The sequence below is a fragment of the Pipistrellus kuhlii genome, unplaced genomic scaffold (genome assembly GCF_014108245.1).
Source record: "Pipistrellus kuhlii isolate mPipKuh1 unplaced genomic scaffold, mPipKuh1.p scaffold_m20_p_3, whole genome shotgun sequence".
Classification (NCBI taxonomy): domain Eukaryota; kingdom Metazoa; phylum Chordata; class Mammalia; order Chiroptera; family Vespertilionidae; genus Pipistrellus; species Pipistrellus kuhlii.
This window is the reverse complement of record NW_023425529.1, coordinates 719,186-744,687: the sequence shown is the minus strand read 5'-3', so window position 1 is coordinate 744,687 and position 25,502 is coordinate 719,186. Positions and strand designations below refer to the sequence as shown.

At 41.7% G+C, this 25,502-nt stretch overlaps 1 protein-coding gene and 1 pseudogene across 10 annotated transcripts in view; both read right to left on the bottom strand.

Annotated features, from left to right (window-relative positions):
- The window catches only part of MRTFA (myocardin related transcription factor A), a 158,581-nt gene that overhangs the window by 26,925 nt on the left and 106,154 nt on the right, over positions 1 to 25,502 (bottom strand). For all 10 annotated transcript variants that reach the window (XM_036459353.2, XM_036459356.2, XM_036459349.2 and 7 more), the window contains one exon: positions 14,232 to 14,297. In XM_036459353.2, coding sequence (XP_036315246.1) covers positions 14,232 to 14,238 — 7 coding nt within the window. In that variant the 5' untranslated portion in view covers positions 14,239 to 14,297. Of the gene's footprint in view, positions 1 to 14,231; positions 14,298 to 25,502 lie in introns of those variants that run through there.
- On the bottom strand, positions 15,703 to 16,793 carry LOC118730901 (annotated as a pseudogene).

Genomic DNA, 25,502 nt, shown 5'->3' with positions numbered 1-25,502 from the left:
TTGGGGCCCAGTGCATGAATTTGTCACCCTGAAAGGAACTGTGGGCCATGTGGCTGCAGTGGGCACAGGGGTGGCCCATCTTTCTACCCCCGTCCGGCTCCTCCCACTGCAGCCCCTGGTCCCATCTGCTGGCAGCACCTCTCCCGCCACTGCCGCTCCCATGTGCTGATGGCACCGGCCCACTCATACCCACTGACAGCACTGGAGCAATTGGGGCCGATGCCAGCAGCGGGTGCAAGCAGGGCTGATGCTGTCAGCAGGTGCAAAAGGTGACTGCTGCCCCAATTGCCCCTCAGGAGGAGATGTGAGTGGGGCTGGTGCCAGCAGTGGGTGCAAGTAGCCGCCCCTCACACCAACAGTGCCTGGCGCCGGCAGCAGATATGAGTGACGGCTCTGGCACCAGCAGTGGGTGCGAGCAGGGCCAGCGCTGGCAACAGGTGCAAGCATGAGGCGGGACCATGTGTGTGGGAGCCAAGAATTTTCAGTAACCACCAGAGGCTCACCCCAATGACAGCAACTTTGGTCTGGCACACCCACTCATCTGCTCCACCATCCTGCTGCAGCCGATGCCCGCCATGTTCTGCACACAACCCCTGGTGGTCAGCGCACGTCATAGCAACTGGTTGTTCAGTTGTTCTGCTGTTTGGTCTTTTTGCATATTAGGATTATATATATATAGATATACAAGTGGTGTGTGTGTACACACAAATTGTGTGTGTGTGTGTGTGTGTGTGTGTGTGATCATCTAGGGATAATGTGACACAATATGTAGGACAGAAGACAATACTTCCGAGGCTGAATCTAAGGGAATCCCAGAATTCCCTTAGGTCATCGTGAGAGTCCAGCAGAGGAACCTGAGGCTCACAAAAGCAGGAAAGGCCAGACAAAGAGTAAGCATAAAGAAAGAGTGTAGGAAGAAAAAGAGATGCTAATAGTGGGCGAGCAGACTAAATAAGGCTTGCTAAATGTCCAGAAGATTACTTATACTAAGGACATGGCTAGTGGGCACAGAGCTATGCAAGTGGGTTGGTGGAGGCAGAAATTAACCATAACAGGTTGGGAGTAAGAGGTGAGGAAGTGGAGTCTGGAGGTGTATGTCCCTGAGAGCTTAAGTTGTACTAACAGTTAATTACTCACTCTCCCAATAAGTATTTACTGAGAGCCCATATGTTTCAGACTCTGTTTTGGTGCTGGGATACCCATGTTCTTGTGGAGCTTACACTCCAGTATAAAACAAAGATATAACACAGTAGTAGGTGATACATACTATGATGAAATATAAAGCAGGCTATGGTGACAGAGAGTGGGAGCAATTCATATGGAGTGGTCAGGAAAGTCTTTCTGATGTGACATCTGACAGTGGCCTGGAGGAAGGGAGTGGGTCCTGCAACCACTTGGGGAAGAGCCGCCCAGGGAAGGAGAACAGGAGGGCCCTGAGTGGGAAACTGCCTGAGTGACAGAGGAACACGGAGGCCAGAGGGGCAGAGCACAGTGAACAAAGGAAGAGTGGGAGGAGATGAGGGGTGGCCACACAGGGCCCTGTAGTACTCTGCTCCCAAGTAGTACTAGAGGAAGTAAAATTCCAGCATAAAGTAGGGTAGTGCCCATCAACCTTACTACTGATAAAGAGATTTGTAAATTGTTTTCTTGCCCCACCCCCATGGTTGCCTAGGGTGCTGGGAATTACCTTACTTGAGCTGTTATTTTCCATGTTATATAATGGAGAACTGACTTGAGATCACATCCTCATCAGCTGCAGAATGAAGACTAGACTCTGGTTCTTCTGATTTCAAAATTCAGACCTTTTACTTATGCATATTGCAGCATAAGGGAGGAAGGAAGAGGGGGAGGGTGGTGGTGGGTTGGAAAAGAGATGCATCCCTGATTTTTCCCCTCCAAATGTGATGGTTACCAAAACAAAACAAAGAAACACCTCTAAGTGATTTTAATCTGGTCTTTCACATTTTGCTTTCCTTCCCTGTTATTCCTCTGGAAAGAAATGCTGCCTTGTCCTTTTCTTTAATGTTGGCAATGGAACAGAAGGAAAGACTTTAGCAAAAGTCAAGGGACCCACATCCTCCCACTCCTTTTTCCCTCCAGCCTCTCTTGAAGGACACAGCAGAAGAGGGAGTCGCTGAATAATCAAACTCCTTCCAAAGTTAACTGAGCCTTTTGCCACATCGCTTGGCCCTAGCTCAGAAGTTTGTCACACTGCTCCAGGCAGTTTGTTAACTCTGCCAAACTGACCACTGACCACTAACATGATACAAGGCCATAAAAAAGGCAGGCTTTCACCAGCACTGGAGACAGGGGTTCATAAGTTCTCTCTACCCAATCCTATATAATAAAACCCTAATATGCAAATCGACCGAACAGCAGAATGACAGGTAGAATGACCAGTCACTATGATGCACACTAACCACAAGAGGACAGACGCTCAATACAGGAAATGACCAGTGGTGATCAGTGCGCTCCCACAGGGGGAGTGCCACTCAGCCAGAAGCTGGGCTCATGGCTGGCGAGCGCAGTGGCAGTGGCAATGGCAGGAGTCTCTCCCGCTTCCGTGGAAGCACTAAGGAGCAGCAAGCTGAGCAGTAAGGAGCAGCGAGCAGGCAGGCAGTAAGAGCGAGGGATCCTGGACTGTGAGAAGTATCCCAGACTGCGAGAAGGATGTCCGCATGCAGGCTTAGGCCTGATTTCAAAATTCAGGACATCCCCCGAGGGGTCACAAACTGCTGAGGCATCCCTCTTCTATCCCCTTCCAGTGCACAAATTTCATGCACCAGGACTCTAGTCATTTTAAATGATGCAGCCTTAACTGTTTTAGAAATTTGTCATCAACTCTTGACTTATGTGGACAGGGCCATCCTCTACTTCAGAACTCCTGGGAGAAGAGAATAACAGTAGTCTAGACATCAGTAAAAATGAAATGGGGAAAGATACAGCAACCCTTGGTCCAGTGTTTCTCCAAGTGTAGTTCAAGAACCATCTGCATTAGAATGTCTCTGGAGTGCTGATTCCTGGGCTTCAAGAATTTTAATCTTGCCCTAGCTGGTTTGGCTCCGTGGATAAAGTGTTCAGGAGGCAACCACTTTTCTCACATTGAGGTTTCTTTCTCTGTCTTTTCCCTCTCCCTTCCACCCTCTAAAAATCACTGGATAAATATCCTTGAGGAATTAAAAAAATTAATTTTTTAAATCTTTAGTAAGATCTCTGAGAATTCTGATGCCACCAAAAATTAAAAAGCCACTGTTTTCCTAGTCCAAAATGCAGAGGTAAGGTGACACTGCTGATAAGAAACTAAAGACCTTTATTTGCTCATTCTCTACCACCAGAGGCAAAGTGACTAAAAAATACCTTTCTCAACAGCTTAACTCAAAATGTCAACTCTGGCCTGCAAAGGTGCTCTTAAATTGGAAACGTTTAATCTCCTGAGCCCCTTTTTGGGATCAGTGCTCTGAGTTGCAAAGCATTTGTTTCTAAGAGTCAATGGGTCAAAGCTTTTTGCCCTTTCCCTTGCAGGGGCCTCATTCAGCAGGGCTGGATTCCACATGCTGCAGTTAGAATGAAGGGCATGACAGTCGCAATTGGTGGAAGGTAGCACAGAAACGTAGTCCTCAGTGTTAGCACACGGCGAGTGAGGCAGAGTTCACTTGTGCCAGGACAGGAAGTGGGGAGAGTCACTTACCCGCTGAGAAATGAAGCACAGAGGTGGGCTGTGTCACTGGTGTGTAAGGGTCTAGACTATTGCCATTATGTAGATGATTTATCTTAGGATTCCACATCCAGGCAGGGCAGATCTTAACCTGGGATGCACTGTACCAGATGTAGAGTATCCGTGAATCCCTAGAAACTGTGTGCTAAATTTGGGGTACTTGCTTGGGCAGTGTCTAGTGAGGGGTTGTGTAAAATTTTCCAAGGAGCAATAATGGCACAAAAGAAATCAAGAGCCTCTGATTTAAATAAGGGTCATTATGACAGATGTGGAAATATGCATGCATGCCTGTGGCCTTTAAGCCTCACAACCAGCAGACAAGAGCAGCAGCAGCACCTCAGAAGCAAGTGTTTAGAGGACTTAAAAATGACAGGGTTACTCTCACCCCCACTACCAACTTTCACCCAACCTCACCAACTAAGGGTCCTGATTTGATGCTATTTTCAAAGTTGAAATTTTAGTGAAAGTAAAGCAGCCTACCCTTATAAAATTCTCATGTCATTAAGAACCATTAAGCCATGGTCTTCAGTAATTAGCATGCAATTTGGAGCCAGAAACTTGGGTGAGATCTGCCTGTATTTAGTGGCAGTCTGACCAAGGGCAAGTCGCACAACCTCTCTGAGCCTCAGTATTCTCATCCACAAAATGGCAATTATACAAACTACTCTGATGACTTAGCATAAAATAAAGTGAAAATACTTTGCTAGAAGGTCTGTTAAGCTTGAGGCATTGTTACGCTTTTAATTTTTTTCCTCTCTGCAATTCTTCTTTTGAAGAAAACAGTATGTGTAGAGTCAATTGATGAAAGCTAAATAGGCTTGACGTCCATTTTTCTGTTTTGTTTTACTGTTTTTAGCTGTCATACCAAAAGGCCTACAAAAATATCCTGAAACAAAGACCATTAACCAAACAGTTGTGTCAACATTTCCAAATACTGGCCATGACAATGAGAACCAGAAGTAAGTTCATGTGAATCAAAGAGAGCTTGGGAGGTGGAGTATGAGGAAGGGACCACACATTCTGAGACAAGCAAGGATCCAACAGTCAGAAAACATGCTTCAGACACATCCTGTTTTGGTTCTCAGACTTGCCACCACCCTGTTTTGGCATCAGGGCTGCCACCGCCACCCAAATCAGCAGGAAAGCCAAGTACCAAGAATGAATGTAAAAAGTAGAGACTCGAGGATGCTAAATCTTTACCTTCCCAGAAGCGCAAGCTGTTCCAGTCTCGCACCCCTGACTCACTGACGGTGAAAGAGACTCCAGACTGGGAGAAAAGGTCAGTGCACAATCTTTTATAGCATGAATATCAACAGGTACAGTGAATTCCAAAGTATCAGGGCCCAAATATTTTGAACCTGACTTCCAATCTTCTCTTCGACATATATGCCAGCCCTATTAATATCTGCTTTTCAGACCATTGCCCAGTGTAATGTTCCAGATCAATTGTGATCCCAGTATGCACACACACAAGTTAGAACATGCTGAGAGAGAAGAAAGGAGAGATAGAAAGGAAGGAGGGCTAGACGGACACACAGACACAGACATCAATGTGAGAAAGAAACATCAATCAGTTGCCTTCCATACATTCCCTACATGGGGATCAAACCCCAACCCAGGTATGTGCCCTGACTGGGAACTGAAGGACAACCTTTCAGTGCACAGGACGACGCTCAACCAACTAAGCCACTCCAGCCGGTTCCCCTCTTTCTGAAGCCCTGTAATCAACATGCCTACATCATCTGTTAAGACACAGCTCCAAATCACCTTGCTCTTCTGCAAATAACATCCCACTAAATTGAAGAATTTTATTATTTTTTAATCCTCATCCAAAGGTATTTTTCCATTGATTTTTAAAAATATATTTTATTGATTTTTTTACAGAGAGGAAGAGAGAGAGATAGAGAGTCAGAAACATCAATGAGAGAGAAACATCGATCAGCTGCCTCCTGCACACTCCCCACTGGGGATGTGCCTGCAACCAAGGTAGATGCCCTTGACCAGAATCGAACCTGGCCAATGCTCTATCTACTGAGCCAAACCAGTTTTGGCCCACTGATTTTTAGAGCGAGTAGAAGAGAGAGGGAAAGAGAGAGAGAAATATCGATGTGAGAGAAATATATCAATTTGTTGCCTCTTGCATGTGCCCTAACCAGGGCCCAGGCTGGGGAGGAGCCTGCAACCAATCTACGGGCCCTTGACTGGAATTGAACTCATGACCCCTCGGTCCACAAGCCGGTGCTCTATCCACTGAGCCAAACCAGCTAAGGTTAAGCTGAAGAATTTGAAATTTCCAATCCTGTCATATTTCTACCAGGGCTCCATCTGGGGTGTACAATGAGTTAGGATTTATATTGTTTAGTAAAATCAGTGAGTACCCTGGTTCCCCGAAAATAAGACAGTGTCTTAATTTTTTCTCCCAAAGTTGCGCTAGGTCTTATTTTCAGGGGATGTCTTATCTTTCCATGCGCTAGGTCTTATTTTCAGAGGATGTCTTATTTTCGGGGAAACACGGTAGTTTCGACAAGTGACTATAAATTCCTGTACTTCGTTTACTAGCATGAAAAGAAGTAAGCCTTAGATATCTCAGACATTTCTAAAACTAATAATTAAGTGAAACTGAATACCTACCATACCTTTTAGACATTCAATTATATCAAGAACTCATATATATATAATTCTGAGCATCTTCATTGTTTAGTGAAAAGAAGGGTCCAACAGGGAGCTCTGTGAAATAAGCCCTCAAAAATTATTCCACAGAGCTCCCTGTTGGACCCTTCTTTGCACTAAACAATGAAGATGCTCAGAATGTGAACATGCAAACTCACTCAAGAGCCCTATTTTAGGATTTGTTAGCCACTGGACAAGAAGGAGGTTCTATCCTAATCACTGACCACAGAGGTAGGATACCCTACAACAGCAGGAAGAGAGGAAGGATGATGACATCGATCAGAAATGCTTGGGATTGATGTACCCAGCTGCTGTCCCCTGAGATAAAAGAGAAGATTTCTGAGGTCACATGCCTAACACAATTTTCTCTCAGCTTCAAGTCTAGGGAACAGGTTAGCCACAATTCTAGAACACATGTTTTACAATGCCATTTAAACTTGAAGTCAACTCCAGTTAAACAATCACATTCCTGTGCTCATTTACATAATCTAAATGACGTAGGATTCTTTGCTTCTTAAAAAAAATAAAAAATTTACAATACAACACCTGAAACCAATTAATGTTATATGTCAATTACATTCCAATTGAAACAAAAGCAAAAAAGGAAACTATTTTTAAAATATATATATTTTATTGATTTTTACAGAGAGGAACAGAGAGGGACAGAGAGTCAGAAACACTGATCAGCTGCCTCCTGCACACTTCCTATTGGGGATGTGCCCACAATCAAGGTACATGCTCTTAATTGAAATCAAACCTGGGACCTTTCAGTCCACAGGCCGACGCTCTATCCACTGAGCCAAACTAGTTAGGGCGAAACGAGTTCTTTCATCCAAAGATACCTGTGTACCTAAAGGAGCGAAATGGATGACACTAACGTGTGTGAGGCTCTGAAAGAAGCATGAGCCTGAGAGCACTGCCCGGAAGGGAGCAGTGAGCCAACTGCAGAGCGCCAGGGACAGCAGTGCAGACACCACCACACAGTGCTTCTCGCAGCTCCCAGTGGACTGGAGCCAATGGGAAATGATCACAGCCCAGATGAGGATCTGCTCCCACAGTCCAGATGAGGATCTGCTCCTTGAAGCCTACAATTTTGTCATCTTAAATCTTAAGTTGTTGTTTTTTAAAGGGCAACTCAGCCTTAAACCAGACCATCTCATCTGCTCTGGAATCACTACTATGTCCCACTGATGAACATTTTTGTCTCTTGGCAAGTTGCCCAGAAACAACAAGCAAATAAAAACCATTATTTCTAATCCAGCCACTTGTTAGTTTTAAGAGTTTAAAAAAGAAGCATCCACTACCACAGAGGGGGCATGCAAATAAAATGAGTCCTGTTCATAAAGGAACAAAAAGGGAACAATTTTAACAGAACCATATTGATTAGTGGTTCTGTGATTCTTGACAATTTTCAGTAATTGTTTTTAATTCCACAAGTAGGGAGAAAAGTAGAATTAAGGAGGATCTGGTTTATTGAAAATAGTTCCTGTTCCCAAACACTAGTTTTGACAGAAATTAATGAAATATGTATATGTATATGCGTGTGTGTGTGTGTGTTTGTGTATTAAAAGCTACTTTCAGATTCACAAGACGGTAGATCAAAGCTAATGCTCCTCTCCTGGTTTGCCGAGAATAGCAATGCCTGTATTTCAAAAGCATGAACATGTCATCTCATATATCTCCAAACCAATTCTGTGGAATATGTAAGACAGGCATTATTATTTCCATTTTATAAGAGTTGAAGTTGAGTTCAAAAGAGTTAACTGAGTTGCCCAAAGTCACCTTGTTCCTAAGTGGTAAAGTCTAAAACTCTACTGTCTAATAAAATAGCCACCAACCACCTGTGGCTATTTACATTTAAATTAATTAGGATTAAATTAAGTTTAAAAATCCAACTTCTCACACAAGCTAATCTCATTTCAAGTGTTCAACAGCACATGTGCCTAATGTTACAGAATATTTCTATCATTTCTGAGAGTGCTACTGGGCAGGGCTGGTCTAGAAGCTAGTTCTTCTAAATTCTTTTCTTTTTAAAAAAATATTTTTTATTGATTTTTTAGAGAGGAAGGGAGAGGGATAGAGAGTCAGAAACATCGATGTGAGAGAAACATTGACCAGCCGCCTCCCACGCACCTCCCATTAGGGATGTGCCCGCAACCAATGTACATGCCCTTGACCGTAATGGAACCTGGAACCCTTCAGTCCGGAGAACGACGCTCTATCCACTGAGCTAAACTGATCTCAGCAAGTTCTTCCAAATTCATGGAAACTTGGGTAAGATGACCAGATAGTCCCGCTTTTGGCGGCACAGTCCAGATTTCTAACAATTTTCCCCGCGTCCCACGGTGTTTTAAAAAAGTCCCTATTTTTGGAAAGAATTTTTCCAATCTTTCCAAAAATTGGGACTTTTTAAAAACAACATGGGACGTGGGGAAAATTGTTAGAAATCTGGACTGTCCTGCCAAAAGCGGGACGATCTGGTCACTAGGGGACTGAATCACATGGCATCCCAGTGCTTAATAAAAAAATGGACTGAAAGTGATAGTCTCTTTCTCATTACAAGAAACTGAAACTTTAGGAGGTTGTTTTATCTTTTTAAGGATTATAAAAACAGAAATTAGTTTTTAAAATTTTTAAACTGATTTTAGAAGGGAGGAAAAGGAGAAAGGGGGGAACAAGGGAGGGGAGCATCAATGTGAGAGAGACACATCGAAGGGTTGCCTCCCCTATGTACCCCAATCAGGGGTCAAACCAGCAACATAGGTTTGTGCCCTGACCCAGAATCAAACCTACAAACTTCCAGTGCATGGGAAGACACTCCAACTATCTGAGCCACATTGGCCAAGGCAGAAATTCATTTTAAAAGGTATTTACAAAAATGCATTTGATCCATATGTACTCAGGAAGGAAAATCTTGAAACTCAGTTATATATTTGGTGAAGAATAAGTAATAATTTCTCCAAGTTATAAACAATAAAAACATTATTAAGAAGAATTTTAGATTCAGAGAAAAAAGGATCAATCATAGCAATCAAACTTGTTACTTCCAGCCATTAAATAACCTCTTTCAGGGATTAGAATAAACTTTTTTTTTGGTGCACAGAATACCACAGTTAGATGGATAGGAGATTTTCAGCTAACCCTCAGGTCCAGTAAAATCACAGCTTAGATTGACCATAAGTGCAACTGGGCCACATAGTCTCTGTGAAGACCACTTAGCTCACACTGACAGCTGAAGTATGACAAAGAGATCAGACTGTAGAACTAAAGGGATAGGGAGTGAAGAAGTGGCAAAGTTTATTAAGAAAGAGCTGCAAGAACTCATGACATGAAGCCACTGTTTTCAGCTTCAATGTAAGGTACATGGGGCCAACTTATAGACCCATGAACCAGTCACGAGCTGGCCAATTTGTTCACCTTTCACTTAGCAATTTGTCTGAGCACCTTTCAGGGCAAGGTACTTCGTGAAGCCTATGGATTGACACTAACTGGCTGTCCCCTGAGTTGTGTTGCCCTCGGACTCTTTAGATTCTCCCAACATTTAGAGAAAAATGTTACTAATGACACTGGCTAGGTGCACAGAAACACCATTTAAAATGAAAAACAACCAACAACAACAACAACAAAAAAAAAACAAGCTCACTCAAGAACTAGAGCAAGGTCCTTAGAGAATCTGTAAGACAAAAATAATCATTTCTTCATGTGCTTTTCTCAGAGATTCACAACAGAGTAACAAAAGGTAGAGGAGGAAGAGACAAACCATTGTCTTCTCTCACAACCAGAAAAATTACAGGAGACTTTTCTCAGTTGTCTGGGTCAGAACTTCCATGTTTTCCTTTAAAAGGTTATTCCTTTACAGCAGCTTTCATTGCCAGACATTTTTCTTAATTTTCACCTTAACCTTATGATCTTGTGCACCTTTAAATGTCAGAGAGAAAGGCTGTGGGGGATGCTTTGTTTGAGAACAGAGTGTACCACACAAGACCCATCTCTTCTATGAGTCTTCACTCTGAATACAGAAGCATTCCTGATCTTAATCTTTGGATTTAAACACCAGCTTCCTGCCTGTGCCATTTCTCCTCTCCCTCAAGATATGCAGAGCTTCAGACATCATTAAAGAAAGCTTAGGGCCTGGAATATGTAATCCTTTGCTATCTGGCACTCTGTATTTGGTAGGGTTTAAGTGGTGTTAAATGAAACATATGTTTACATGATGAGAATGAAGGATTCTGGGAAGTGATCCTGTTTAAAAATACACCAGAAATCAACTGCTATACCCATAGTTTGGATGCCATGAACAGAGCTTATCAAGCAGCAGAGAGAAATGTGTCAGAATTGAGAGATTCTTTAATCCCCTGAACTTTGTGGAAAGGCCATATCCCAACTTTGAATGATATGTATGAGAAGCATGGCCAATCCTGAAGGCAAGAGAGCCACTGGAGACATTGTATCCTACAGACGTGATGGAACTGAGAGCCAGTCCTACATGGGAACTGTGCACAAGTTTTCTGGGAGATGAGGTGGGTGGGTTTTTCTTCCCAGAACTATTGTAGAAAAAACACACACAGTGGGATGAGAAAAACTTGATAAAACATATGAACACATAAATGATGAGGGGCAGAATATAGCCCTGACTACACTGCTCCTTTCCCCCAGCTTGAGGGCCCTACCCACTTCCTAATTTGTAAAACCAAGGTAAACATAAAGGCACTTTCCAGAAACTCCTCAGGCCAGCAAGATGGGAATGGACATGAGCACTTCAAATCAAATGTTACTTTTTCAGGGTTCCAAGTCTCCAATAATCAACAACAACTTTCTGGTCATTTACAGTTTGCCCTAGTGCTGCTCATACTTGCTTTGAAAGACTGGAGACCTTGGTGGAAGATGGCACATGATAATGTCTGGGAGGTGGAAGATGTTGGAGATTACAACAGGAATTAAGGTAGCAGGTGCAGGGTTGTGGTGAGGAAGCAAGGATACTCACAGTGTGTGTGTGGGGGAGGAGGGGGGCGCGCTAGCAAACAGTGAGCCTCCTCTTTGGAAACTCGGGACACTATCTTGTATAACCAGGTATGTAGATGAGCAGGCTATTTCATACCGGAAGCTATTCCCAGGCCTCAACATTCTCTCTCAGGAGCGTTGGCTACCTACTTCCTTCCCTAGAAAAGCTGAAAACCAAGACTGTGCCCACAGCTGACGGTGGCTCTTACTATGAGGGAAGATGTAGTATTCCCACAGAAGCAGGTCATTTCTATTCCTATGGGAAGGACAACTATCCTCACTTCACAGATACAGAGAATAACCCCAAGTAAACAATTAGATACTCAGAACATTTTCGAACCTAGCCTCCTGACAGAACTGGAGTGTTGTTTCAAATTCCATGTCTCCATGTCCAGAAATTCAACAAGTCTGCAACAGAGTAGTATCAGCCCCCAACCCCCTCTCTCACCATACTTTACAACTGTGTGTCTTCACCCATTTGTTCATTTGGTGCCAGGCATTGGGTACAGGAATATAAATAAGACACTTTCTCAAGGAGCTCACAGTCTAGTTGGAGAAACAAATGCATAAGCAGATAACCGTAATAACTGAAGCATGATTAGTCCTAAGTAGAGACCACATTCAATGAATCCTATTAAACAATGATCTCCAGTAGCCCTGGGTAGCAAATAAAAGATAGGAAGAAGACTGCAGGGCACCTCTGCATGGTTTTTAGATCCTGAACATATTATACAGATTCTGAGACGTAGCAGTATGCTCTCAGACCTAGTACTGTAATTACAGTCAACATCACTGATCAGCGAAGAATTGTTCCTTATATTGTATTACGGGTAAGTTTTAGTTACCCAAATAAACAATTAAATGTCTTGAGGGCAGGTACCCTGACATATTTCTTTAATCTCTATAGCAGAGGTCGACAGCCTTTCAGACCTCACGGACCACCAGTGGTCTGCGGACCACCGGTTGGCGGCCGCTGCTCTATAGCACCTAAGACTACCCTGGGCACAAAGTAGCTGCTAAACACTGATGTTCTTGGAGCATGCAACAAGGAGATGAGATTCTTGGTAACTTGTTCCTCTACAAAGGTTTGTAGATTGGCAGATGTGGAAGGTTCTGTAAATGACAACACTGCCCTACCTCATCCCATTACTGTCCTCTGCACAAGCCATCTGCTCTATCTGGCACATTAAGGGTTGGGGGAAGGAATCCTTTTTTTCTGGAGGGCCAGAAAAAAAGACAGTATAATGTGGGTAAACGGCTTGGTAGTTCATTGCAATAAACAAAATGACGAATTTGACACTAAAGTCCCTGGCTGATGCTTAGGATAGAAATAGAGCCCAGATTCCTTACACTTGTCACATTAATTCTAGCTTTCAGAAATGGACCTGCCATTACAATGACATAAATTATTTCTCACCCTCACTTGCTTAAGAGCCTTCAATGGCTTCCCATTGTACTTAAAATAAAATCCACTCCTCTGTGTGGTTGGTAAGGCCCTCATTCTGGTCTTGTTCACCTTACCAATCTTAACTGGCCTTGCTCTCCTCTCACTTACCAGGCCCCAGCCACAACAGCTTCCTTGAGGTTTTCAATATGCCAGGCCCTTTCCTGTACTAGGCCCTTAGACCTGCTTTTCCTTCTCCCCAGGCCCTCTGCCTGCTCTTAAATGGCTAACTCCATCTCATCCTTCAGATCTCAGCTCAAATACAATATTTCCTATTCAGAGAGGGCTTTCTTGACCATCTTATCCAAAATGACACCATCTCATTTCTTTTGCTTATTAACATACCAACCAGTTAATTTACTTCATAGCACTTCCCATACTCTGAAATTATCTTGTTTGGCTCCTTGTTAATTACCAGTATTCTTCTAAATAAAAAAACTCCCGAGACCAGGAGCTGGATTTATCTTGCTAATCAGCAGGCATACACTAGGCACTCAAATATTTTGAGTGAATGAATGAATAAGAATTAGGAAAATACAGTGGCAGTAGGTGAGCAGGCACTGAATTAATGTGAAAAATATCAGTTTTCCTACTGTGAAGCTAGGAATTGTTGTCTGACATTTTATTTTATTTTACTAGGGTATATTCAAGGAGCAATAACATACAAAGAAAAATGAAAGGAGAGTCTAAGCCCACTGTTGACTTAAAGAGAAATGTCAAAAAGAGCAAAATCTAAAACAAAACAAAAAAACAAAAACAAAAACAAAAATTAGAACAAAATCTTGCTGGTTCTAGCTTCCACTCAGTTTGTAATGAATATTATTAATGTTAGAAGCAAGTTTTACTATTCTTCTAACAGATTCCAAAGTTGGTTTCATTTCTCCCTGAGTAATGCAGTTCTGCCCCCCGCTCTGCAACAAGCCATCTAAGTCTCATTCAAGCACATCCACACACAGGCCAGCCTTGCAGACCTGAGAATCTCACTCTAAAAAAACCAAAACACTCTTATTGTTTCAAAACACCAGGCAGAAAAGTCTGAACACAAAGCAAATCATTTGCGCGAAGTAGGTTCTTCCTCACAATAATTCAGCTCAAGATCTGCTCCTCCAATAAAGGGAAGTGTTACAGGGCGAGTAAGTGTAACCCTTTCAAAGGTGCATTCAAAAGCTAATGCTGACACCATCAAAACTACTGCTGTTGGTCTCACTGAACTCAATCAATTAGGGCAGTTACCTTCACTCTTAGCGAAGCAAGTCCTGAACTTGGAAAAACACAAGCAAGAAAAGTGGAAGATGAAACCTGTTGCCCCTGTTTTCTGCTGGTGCCGCCTGTGGCATCCTGGGTACACACACTTATGTCCTAAAAGCAGCTCAATCAAACGCTGAAAGAGAGAGTACTTACGAGGCATGATCCCTTGGCTCACCAGCTCTTCCCGTGTCCGCCGCTGCTGGAGCTTCAACTGCAGCACTGCAGGGCAGCAAAGAGAGAGAAGAGATGAAGGCTCAGTAGGGCATTCCACCACAAAAGACACATTTTCAAATGCAAAGAAAGTCTCCAAACAGAAGGGTGTAGTGTAAAAGAAGGATCCCCTTGAATTGTGACTGTAATTGCAGAAGTGGCCTGATACAGCAGGGTTTCCGTATTCTGCTGTGGGCGGCGAGAGGAAGTTGCAAAGGGTCTTGCAGGGCGATAACAATCCACAAAGTACCAAGCTCTTGCTCAAAACCTCCTACAACACTGTCCTCTCAAGGTTGAAAACACAAGCAAATGCTTAACGCAAAGACAATATGAGGACCTCTACCCAGCAGAAAAAGCTTCCTGGATATTCTACGCTTCCTTCCCGGTAGCAAATGTTTACCACCATAAATAAAGTGAATGATACAGTTATTCACACAGATCAGGAAGTATTGGTAAGATCTTTTCATTTAAAAATCATACCTATTTTCAGCAGAAAATATTTTACCATTAACATAACTCTTTTCTTCCTATTCACTTAGAGCAGTTTCTCTTGAGGTGAAACACCAACCAACTAGATTAGTGGTCGGCAAACTGCATCTCGAGAGCCACATGCGGCTCTTTGGCCCCTTCAGTGTGGCTCTTCCACAAAATACCACGTGCGGGTGCACACGTACAGTGCGATTGAAACTTCGTGGCCCATGCGCAGAAGTTGGTTTTCGGCTCTCAAAAGAAATTTCAATGTTGTCCTGTTGATATTTGGTTCTGTTGACTAACGAGTTTGCCGACCACTGAACTAGATGATTAAAAGCACAGAGGCTATGGGAGGGTGACAGGTGTTTCTCCTATTTTCATTCTGGCAACACCACTTAATTGGACAACTTATTAGGAATTTTTTTAAACTTAAAACTCAGTGATCTATATTTCAAATGCCAATGAAACCTAAAGGGCATTATCACTGCGCACCATGCAGGATGATGATGCATGTCATGGCCTGCATTCAGAGGCTAGTGAGAAAATGTTCAAAAATTTCACAGAAGGGTCCCATGGGCCAAGATCAGTACCCTTACATGATAATTCTTTCATTTATAAGGTCCCTGCAAGTCACATGTGAGAGGGACCTGCCTCTATTAGGATCCATATTACCCTAATATCTGTCTTTTCCATCCATAGAGCCCTTTTTACGGCCTTCAACATTCATAACTAGGCTTCTGACTAGATCTCAAATCTAGCAGGCCCAAAGTAGAACTTGTCTTTCTCCCAAAACCATAATCCACTTCTATTCTTTTTCTCTTTAATGGTATCACCATCATTCCTAGTACTAGTATTAAAATTCCTGAGCCACTTCATCTCCTTCCCCTCCACAACTCTATTTTATAAAGTTGATTGCAGTGTTTTTTTCTTTTTTCTTTTTTGTCAACATAAATTTCCTTTATTTTACATTCCTAGAAGGATTTCATTTTGAAGTTTGATGTATCAAGCCAGTATAAAGTTTTACAATTTAGTAATTCTGGATTCCAAGGCATTTAAGATAAAAATGAAAATGTGAAGTTTAAGAAAATTTTCTTCTTTTGTTACATCTAAGTCTTCATCCTCTTCCTCATCATTGTCTGCTTGTTGATCCTTTCTTAGTCGATAATTGGGTACCTGTCCTGTTCCAGGTGCACACTTAGTTGACAGTGATCTCTGAAGTGGTGACTTTGAATTTGCTCTTACAATATCTAAACGAGATGAATAATCTGGTGGATACAGAGAATTTCGGAAAACCTCTAAATCTTCTTCTTCATCAATCTTTTGTATATTTTGGTAGGCAGCAGTGTAGACCTCCAAAGCTTTGCCATGAAACAGCATTTCAATAGTGATAAATTCTGAAAATATAGTCTTTATATCCTTTATTTTCTGCTTTTCAAAATTGTCAATCCTCCAGCTGACAAGTTATTCGAGTAGCATCCATTGTAGCTCTCTGTAATTCGGTTTCTGCCTGTGAAATAACATGTCGGTCAGATGGGTTTCGCTGGCGTGTTCTTTCTAACTGAGTTAACTGTTTGGCTTCTCGATTCCTTGCTGTTAATGTTGCTTTGAGGTCATCTCGTTTCAATTTTACAATGGTTCCCATAAGCTTTCAAGGGTTCAACTACTTTGGCTTCAAGTCTTTCAACCTCGGCCTGCCGGTAGTCCTGGAGTTTGGCGAACTCTTCGGCGAAGGTCTTGAGGCCCTGCTTGAGGTTGGGGGTCTCGGTGGGGGCGTACACGGTCACCTCGCTCACCAGCTGGTCCGCCTTGTGGCGCAGCCGCGCCGTCTTGCGCACGTAGGCGGCGAAGATCTGGCACAGCTCCCCGAAGTGCTTCTCCACGTTGGACACGGCGCTCTGCAGCTGCCGCGTCTGGGCGTCCGGGTGTTCCAAGCTGCGTCTCAGCATCCTGCCTCCCGCGCCGCCGCGGGGACCGAGGACCCTGGCCCGCGGCCCAACACCCGGATCCGCGGGGCCGGGGCCTGCGCGGGGCGCGAGCTGCGGCTCTGCACTGTTTTTCCCTTGTTGCAGTATTAGCTCACTGGCTTGTGTCCTTCCTTGTGCTGTGTGTCTTCCTTCTAAGTCACCCCAATGAAGGTTGTCCAATTTACTCTTAGGTACTTTGCACTTTTCCAACTCCTTATTCACTTCACCTGAAAAGGTCTACCCTCTTCACCTGACTTCCCAACTCATTCCCCAGCATTCAGAATTAGCCTAGACCTACTGTGAGCTACTTTTTATTTGGCATAAAAGATACAGTAATATTTTGTTCTGTGTAATTACCCTCTGAATATATTTTCTCTCTCTTGCCAGTTTATACACTCAGGAAATATATCTTATTAATGTAGTATGCCTCCCCCCAATAGCACTTGATACACCATAGGCATTTAATAATTGTTTCTTGAATTTAACTGAATCTCAAAATGATGATACATACAGTCTAAGAAATCTAATCAGGAGGTTATAGCTATAATTATATGTATTTTTTCTTTTACAAATTAACACTGTTAAAAGCAAAGCCTTGTAGAATAAAATAGGTATAAACAGCAATAGCCACTCTAGTAGCTAATATTTACAGGCTATATGTTCTGTGCCAGACACTGTTCAATGTGCTTTCATGTTTTAACTCGTTTACTCTTCAAAACCCCCTATGGCAAGAGGAATATTATTAATCCTATTTTACAGAAAGGAAAATGTGGCCCAGAAAAATTAAGTAATTAACCTAAGGTTATCCCGCTAATAAGAGGTGTAACAGGATTTGAACCCAAGCATTCTGATTCCAGACCCTGGGCTCCTTACTCTGCTTCTCCAGGGTCTTCTGGAACCCTGTGCTGTTGAGATAACAGGCATGGAATGTGACCACCTGGGTTCATTCTCTAGAGAGAGAGACAAAGGGTCTGAGGAAAAGAGATACTTCAGGCCAGGGTCAAAGAAATTTGGGTGATCAACTTCAATAAAACAAATTTAAATGAATCTAGGAACTTGATTTCAGAATAAACTATAACCATAGATAAGTAACAATAACAATTATAATAAAATACAAATAATAATAGTAGTTAGTGTTGCTGAGACAGTCCTGTGGTAAGTAACTGATAGGTTTTTAACTTATCCAAAAAAAAAAAAAAAAAAAAAGGCCTTGTGACTCTAAAAGTGTGGGCACTTAATACTAACTAACCCATATGAAAGAGAAGTGCCAGGCAAGATAAAGAGGGGAAAAAAGAGCAAATATTTGTCATTTTCTATAGTATGTCTAAGGCCACTGTAAGATAAGCTATTAGAAAAGTATAAAATACAAGAAATTAATTTGATTTCAGAGAATATGAAAATCTAATGTAATTCAGTAAGTCTGAACACCTCAAAGAAATGAGAACTAGGGCTGTTGGCCAAGAATAATTTGGCAATATCAATCAGCAACCCTCCTAAAAAAAACACACCAAACATATACAGATAAGGCCACAGGAATATTTTTGCAAGCTTCTGGATTAAAAATTTCTTGCTTCATGAAAGCAAAATTTTGAGTCCATGGTTCAAGTTTTTTAGGAAGAGCAAAGTAAAAAACTTTTTAAGCTTTATATTTTAAGAACTCTAGTTCAAAGAGAAAAGTTTACTGAGTAAACCTTTTCCATCTCTAAAACTAAATGAAATTAAAGTTTAGTTGTTTGAAAATTCCATCTTGTCCCTCTCGGTGGGTTAACTTGGGTTAACTCCAAATTCCATTCTTATCTGAAATCTGACCAAGTTCCCCATTCAAATAACAGAAGTTGCCCTGCATCAGTATTATCTTGGGTATCACAACTGATTGTAGGTATGTTCTGTTTTATACATTGCATAACCCTCTCCTATTAACTCTATCTTTATAAAGAGGGTGAAAAGACTTAAGCAGTAAACTCAGAATTATGGTAGTCGACCTGTATTTTATTTTATACTTTATCTGATTGCCTCTTTGTGTGTGTGTATGTGTGTGTATACATGCAATGATCCTTTTTCTAAGATTTCCACTATAAAGAAATGAATATTTACATAAATATCCCATTTCTTTAATATATCTTACTTTCTCTTAAACACTAAATAAAATGCTTTTATGTTTCCAGATTTTAAGGATTATTCATTTAAGAAGAAACCATTTAGTAACTTTCAGTAAATAACATTACAAGGCATATGCTCTGTATTAGCTGCAGAAGGTACCCTAATCAGAAGTATATTTCATAGGCCACACATTTAATGCACATCCACCCTCACGAAGAATTACCTAACACTAGTTCAAATTAATATTTTCACAGATAGTGCTAGACCAAAGAGATACAAAAAAGTAAGACTTCATCAAAATCTCTAACATACACCAACAGTTTTCTTCTCCACTCCCCAAATCAATAAAAACTAAACAAAAATACCTACTTGTGTACAAGTCTATGTTCATGTTATTGAATGCCACAAGTTTAATATATCATCTGTTTCTTTTTTTTTTTTTTTTTTTTTTTTTTTTTTTTTTAATAAGTTTTTATTGTTCATATTATTACAAATGTTCCTTTCCCCCCACCCACCATTGCTCTCCTCCACCAGGTTCCCATCCCACCCTCTGCCCTTTCCCCTCTCCCCATTGTCCTCATCCATAGGTGCACAGTTTATGTTCAGTCTCTTCCCACGCCCCCCTCTCCCCTTTACCCCAAGAATCGTCAGTTCACTCCCCTTCCATACCTCTGATTCTATTATATTCAACAGTTAATATTGTTCATCAGATTTTTTTAATTTCCTTGGTTTTTAGATTCACTTGTTGATAGTTATGTATTTGTTGTTCATAATTTTTATCTTTGTTTACTTTCTCTTCTGAAAGAACCCCCTTCAGCAATTCATATAATTCTGGTTTGGTGGTGATGAACTCCTTTAGCTTTTTTTTATTAGTGAAGCTCTTTATCTGGCCTTCGATTCTGAGTGATAGCTTTGCTGGGTAGATTATTTTTGGCTGTAGGTTCTTGCTATTCATCACCTTGAATATTTCTTGCCATTCCCTTCTGGCCTGCATGGTTTCTGTTGAGAAGTCAGCTGACAATCGTATAGGTGCTCCTTTGTAGGTTACTACCTTCTTTGCTCTTGCTTCTTTTAATATTCTCTCTTTGTCTTTTGCTCTTGGAATTTTAATAATGATGTGTCTCGGTGTGGTCCTCTTTGGATTCCTTTTGTTTGGAGTTCTGTGCGCTTCCTGGACTTGTAAGTCTAATTCTTTCACCAGGTAGGGGAAGTTTTCTGTCACTATTTCTTTCAGTATGTTTTCCATATCTTGCTCTCTCTCATCTTCTGGGACCCCCATAATTCTGATGTTGGTTCGCTTGAAGTTGTCCCAGAGGTTTCTTACATTATCTTCAATTTTCTGGATTCTCTTGCCTTCTAGCTTCTGTGGAGGAGTGTCTTCTGGCTCTTTATGTTCCAAATCTTTGACTTGATTCTTGCGATCTTCCCTTCTGTTTTTAGGACTCAGTAAAATATTTTTTATTTCAGACAATGTATTCTTTATTTCTTGTTGATCCCTTATCATTTCTTGTTGACTCCTTATTAATTCTAGTTGATCTCTTTTCATATCCTCGTAGCCCTTATCCATCTTTTCTAAGAAATTCTTGAAAAAACTTATAAGCGTAGATTTGAACTCTATATCCAGACGCTTTTTGTCCTCCATTTCTTTCGTTTGTGATCTATTTTGTTGTCGCATTTCGCAGTTACAGATGGGACGGGGTTTCAGGGTGGAGCCTGCAGCTTTGGCTTCTGTCAGCCCCGCCCTATGCGGGTCCTTCAGTGCTCGCTGCTGCCAGCGCCTCTGAGAGAAAGGTGCCCTCGATTTTCGCCTGCTGCCAAACAGTCTATGCTCTCCCACAATGAGCCCGGTATTGGGGTTCAGTTCAGTTGGAAGTGGAGTTGGAGGTGGCGTTCAGAGCAGTCTGGAGCCCCAGTCTCCTTCCAGTCAGGGTGATCCCGCGGCACAGCCGACCGTCCCTTCTCTGCGCGCAATGTGCGCACCTCCGGGACCTCCTTTCGCCTCTCCCCGGGGTTCCGCCTTACAGCCCGGCTCCCTATGGCTGAGCCTGAGTCCCCGGGGTCTGGCCCAGAACCGGGGATCAGAGCAGTCGGGGGCCCAGCACAGTCGGAGCTTTTCTCTCCTTTCCGCTCAGGAACGCCCGCCAGGCACTCGGCCTCCCTCCTCTCCGGCTCCGTCCTCTCCGCGCGCCGCGTCTCCGCGTCTCCGTACCTTGGCTTTTCCAGCTCTTCCGCACCTCCTTCTGGTTTTCTCCTTGCTTCTCGCTGTAGAATTTCCAGTCAGTCAACCTTCCTGTAGTTCTGGGCAATGTCCGTTTTATATTTTAGTTGTATTTTATTGAAATTGTTGTGTGCGGCTGCGGCTAGATGTTCACCTGGGCGCAGCCATCTTGGATCCTCTCTAATATATCATCTGTTTCTAAGTGGTTCTGTGTGAGCAGCCTATATATAGATGAGCAGATCTCTTTAAAGCTAGTGGATGGTAGGTAAATCAACTGAATTGCCTGCCAGAAAAGAATTGGAATGAAAAGAAACTGGACCATAAAGTAGAAATAATAGTTTTCCACCTGTTTCAAACAAAAGCAATCAATTGCTATTTGAATAATTGGCTACTTTAGAAATCAAAGCAAAGAAATGAACATCACACATTTCTGCTCTGTAAGAACATGGAAGTACCTTTATGGTATTCAAGGGGTAATGCCATCAAAACAATTGGGTCTATCAGGACTGGAAAGAAAAAACAAAAATAAGTGCAGTGTTCTCAAGCCCAGCCCTGTGGCTTCCATTTGGGAAGACGGGAGAAGGAACAGTGTGGATTTTAGCCTTACAGCTTAGCATGCCAATGTCAGAATGTTCACCTTTGCAGTAGTAAATTATACCTTCTTTGCTGGTGTATTTTATATTTCAGTTTTATTCTACATGCCTCAAAAATAATTTAGTGACACCCAATTGTAAAACCACATCACCTATCACTCAGATCCCAAGGCTATTATTCTCTGAGCACTCAACTAGCTTCATTCTTAGAATGTATGATAAAAAATAAGTGAAGGGTGCCTACAGAGAGGGTATTCCTGAGTTACTTTATAGCATCACCACCAAAATAGGAACTAGGAGTTGGAATGGAGAGTTCTTCTCCATTCATTCATCTAACACATATTTACTAGACAACTATTCGTATACCTCATTTTATTACACTTCACAAATGTAGTGGGTTGTTGTTTTTTCTCAATTCCTCCCCCTCCCACCTAACCTCCCAGACAGCTGTGAGCCTGCTCTCTATGAACATATGAGTGAAATCTATGGTACTGGTTGTGTTTCTATTTACAAATTGAAGGCAAGACCCTCCACCAGCAAAAGGGATTTTGACTCACTTTATTGTGGCATTCACTTCATTGCAATGGTCTGAAGCAAACCCATAATATCTCTGAGGTATGCCTGTGCTATGTGTCAGGCCCTATGCTGGGTGATGGATACACCTGTGGTCTCTGCTCACACAAAGCTTTCAGTTCAATTGGGGTAGAATACATCAAATCAAGTATAAAGTACAAATTATGATCAATCTTTTATAAGAAAAGAATAAAGAATATTAGAGAGGCCGGACCCTCCTTTAATATTCTATGATAATTAACTTTTCACATTTCCTCTTTACTACCTACCATACAGTCAACTGTCTAAGATACTAAAACTCCTTGAAAAACAGAAAGCTCAGTAAGCTGAATGAAAATAAGTAAGAGAAGGCACACAATTTCCTTTATTCTTTACACATATTTGCTTAGTTGCTCTAGGGTTCACACACTAGTTGGTCAGCACATCTATTCACTTCATATTCATCATGCCTTATTCAGATCTTCCTTAGTTCCTTGTCAAAACTTGCCTTAGGCATTCATTCAAGAAATATGGGCATCTACTATACACACCAGACCCAGATTGCTGCTGGGGATATAGTAGTGACCAGACCAATTTAATTGCTGCCTTCAGTGGAGTTCATACTTTTGTGGGGAAAACAACCATCAAATAAGTACTTAAAAGAGTGAAAAGTATTTTCAAACAAAACATACTCAGACACTACATCCTAAGTAAGCAGTTTGACTGTTCCCATGACTCAATTCATACATTCAAATGAGTAATTTACAATGCTATAAGAAAAACACTGTTATCTGTAATACAGAGTTTTACTTAAAAAGTTATAGGAAAATTCCATTTTAGTTAACACACATGCACTACTACTACAGGTCCCTGCCAAATTCCAATCATCTAGTCTTATGTGTGATACATATATTGCATAAATAAAATAGTTGATTCTTAAAAGCAATAAAAATTCAAGTACTTATCTATTTTTTAGGTGCAAAGGTGATACTAACCAACACTGGAAGTCACAAAGAAAGAGAAACGAGGTCCTTTCTATGTGGGGTAAGACTGATTAACATATTAAACGGGGCCTTAAAAAATATTTTATCCTCAGAGTCAGTTTTATTAAAGTTTCAAGTAATATCATTCCTAAGAAGTAACATTACTCTGGGCCCCTACTTACTATAATTCCCATATATCTTTCCTGATACAGCCTAGAAAGATGCTTCCTAGTTCTCAATCCTTACCCCATCCTACAGCATCTCTGGATTTTTTTTCTTTTCTATTTCTTATATATAATTTCCTCAAACTTTCTAAACTAATTTTCTCTGATCCTTTTCATGATTAATTTTCTTCCTTCGACTTGGGAAGCGAGCCTGAATGGGTTAGCACAGTGTACACTGCACCAAAAATGTATTTCTGGCTTATGCTTTTAACATAAACAACAGCATTTTAAAGGCTCTACGTATTCTATAATTAGCTTTACCCTTAAACAGAAGGATTTACTGTCAACCTAACTATGATTTCTGGGGAAAGAGGCAAGCATTGTATATTGAGTTGATTATATGAATATTTTATAAGTTCCAAGTGAATGCAATATACTTACAGACTCAACCTTTAAGTGGAGACCGAAAAACATCAGTGAAAGAATCGGAAGACAGGGGAAAGGGGGAGAGGAGGGACAAACTGGAAAAAAAGGGACAGGAGAACTGTTTCCTTTCAGAAGGTAGTTCCTGAACATGCAGTCAGCGAAGATGCACTCTCTGCTCCCAGACTCTAGGCAAGCTAGTACTATGTATAAAGCAAGACTTGGAGAAAGAAGAATCGCTACTCATCCTATATAATAAAGAGCTAATATGCTAATTAGCCATACAGCCATATGACCTCTTGGATGACCTTCCTGACAAAGCCAGAACTTCAAGGGCGGGCGGAGGCTGCAAGGACTGAGCCCTTTGTACGAATTTCGTGCATTGGGCCTCTAATTCATTAATAAAATTAAATAAATAAATGAATGTTGAAAGTATGCTCCTGAAATTCTAAGTTGTCAATATAGAAATAGTGGTTAAAGGATCCAGAAAGGTCCATTCGTTTGTTACCAGAGAAAGAAGGACCTGCTGAAATTCAGATCTAGATTTAAAACAAACAAACAAAAAGTGAAACAGAGAAAAAGAAAGTGAATTCTCTCTGGGATCCTACTGATTCAGCAACTAAAAATCATATGCAATGTGGTATCTTGGATTGGGCCTTGGAACAGAAAAAGTACATCAATGGGAAAAGAGATAAAATCTAAATAAAGTTTGGAATTTGCTTAGTAGTATACCAATGTTAATATATTAGTTTTGACAAATGTACCATGATGCTAACATTAGGGGTATATGGGAACTCTCTGTACTATATGTGCAATTTTTTGTAAGTCTAAAATTATTCCGAAGGAAAAATTTTACTTAAAAATCCCATGGAATTGATTCTCCTTTCAGAAAGATATATGAATAAATTACTAAAACATATCAAAGGTCAGGTTTTTTCAAATTGAAATGTTACCTTATCTTGTACAGAAAGAGATTGATTTCTATAAATGATTAACTAATTAAAAATAAATAATAATGCACCTTTTAATAAGTGCAATTTAGAAAATGATTTGTGATACACACACACACACACACACACACACAAAATCCTCCTATATAATAAAAGAGTAATATGCAAATTGACACTAATGGAGGAATGACTAAGAACTACCAGTCACTATGATGTGCATTGACCACCAGGGGGCAGACGCTCAACGCAGGAGCTGCTCACTGGTGATCAGTACACTTCCACAGGGGGAGCACTGCTCAGGCAGAAGCCAGCTTATGGCTGTCCAGTACAGTGGCAATAGCAAGAGCCTCTCCCGCCCCATAGCAGCACTAAGAAGTCCAACTAAGAGCCTAAGCCGGCAGGTAGGCATCACCAGAGGGCTCCTGGGCTGCCAGAGGGGTGTCTGATCGGGCCTAAGCCATCAGTCAGACATCCCCCAAGGGGTCCTGGACTGCAAGAGGGCGCAGGCAGGGCTGAAGGACACCCTCCGCAAGTGCACGAATTTTCATACACCAGGCCTCTAGTCTAATCTATAAAAATCCTGGGTCCGTCACAACCAGAAGATCGACCAACCGGAAGTCAGTCCTGCAGTCAGTGCTGGGTTGCTACAACTCAGCACTGACTGCTATGGCAGCAGGCACAGTGACCCAGCACTGACTACTGAGAGGGCTGCAAATCAGGCTCAGAGAGAGGCCTGAAGAGAGAAGCAGGGTCTGATCTGTAGCCTCTGTGGCAGCTGTTGATCAGTACTTGCCTT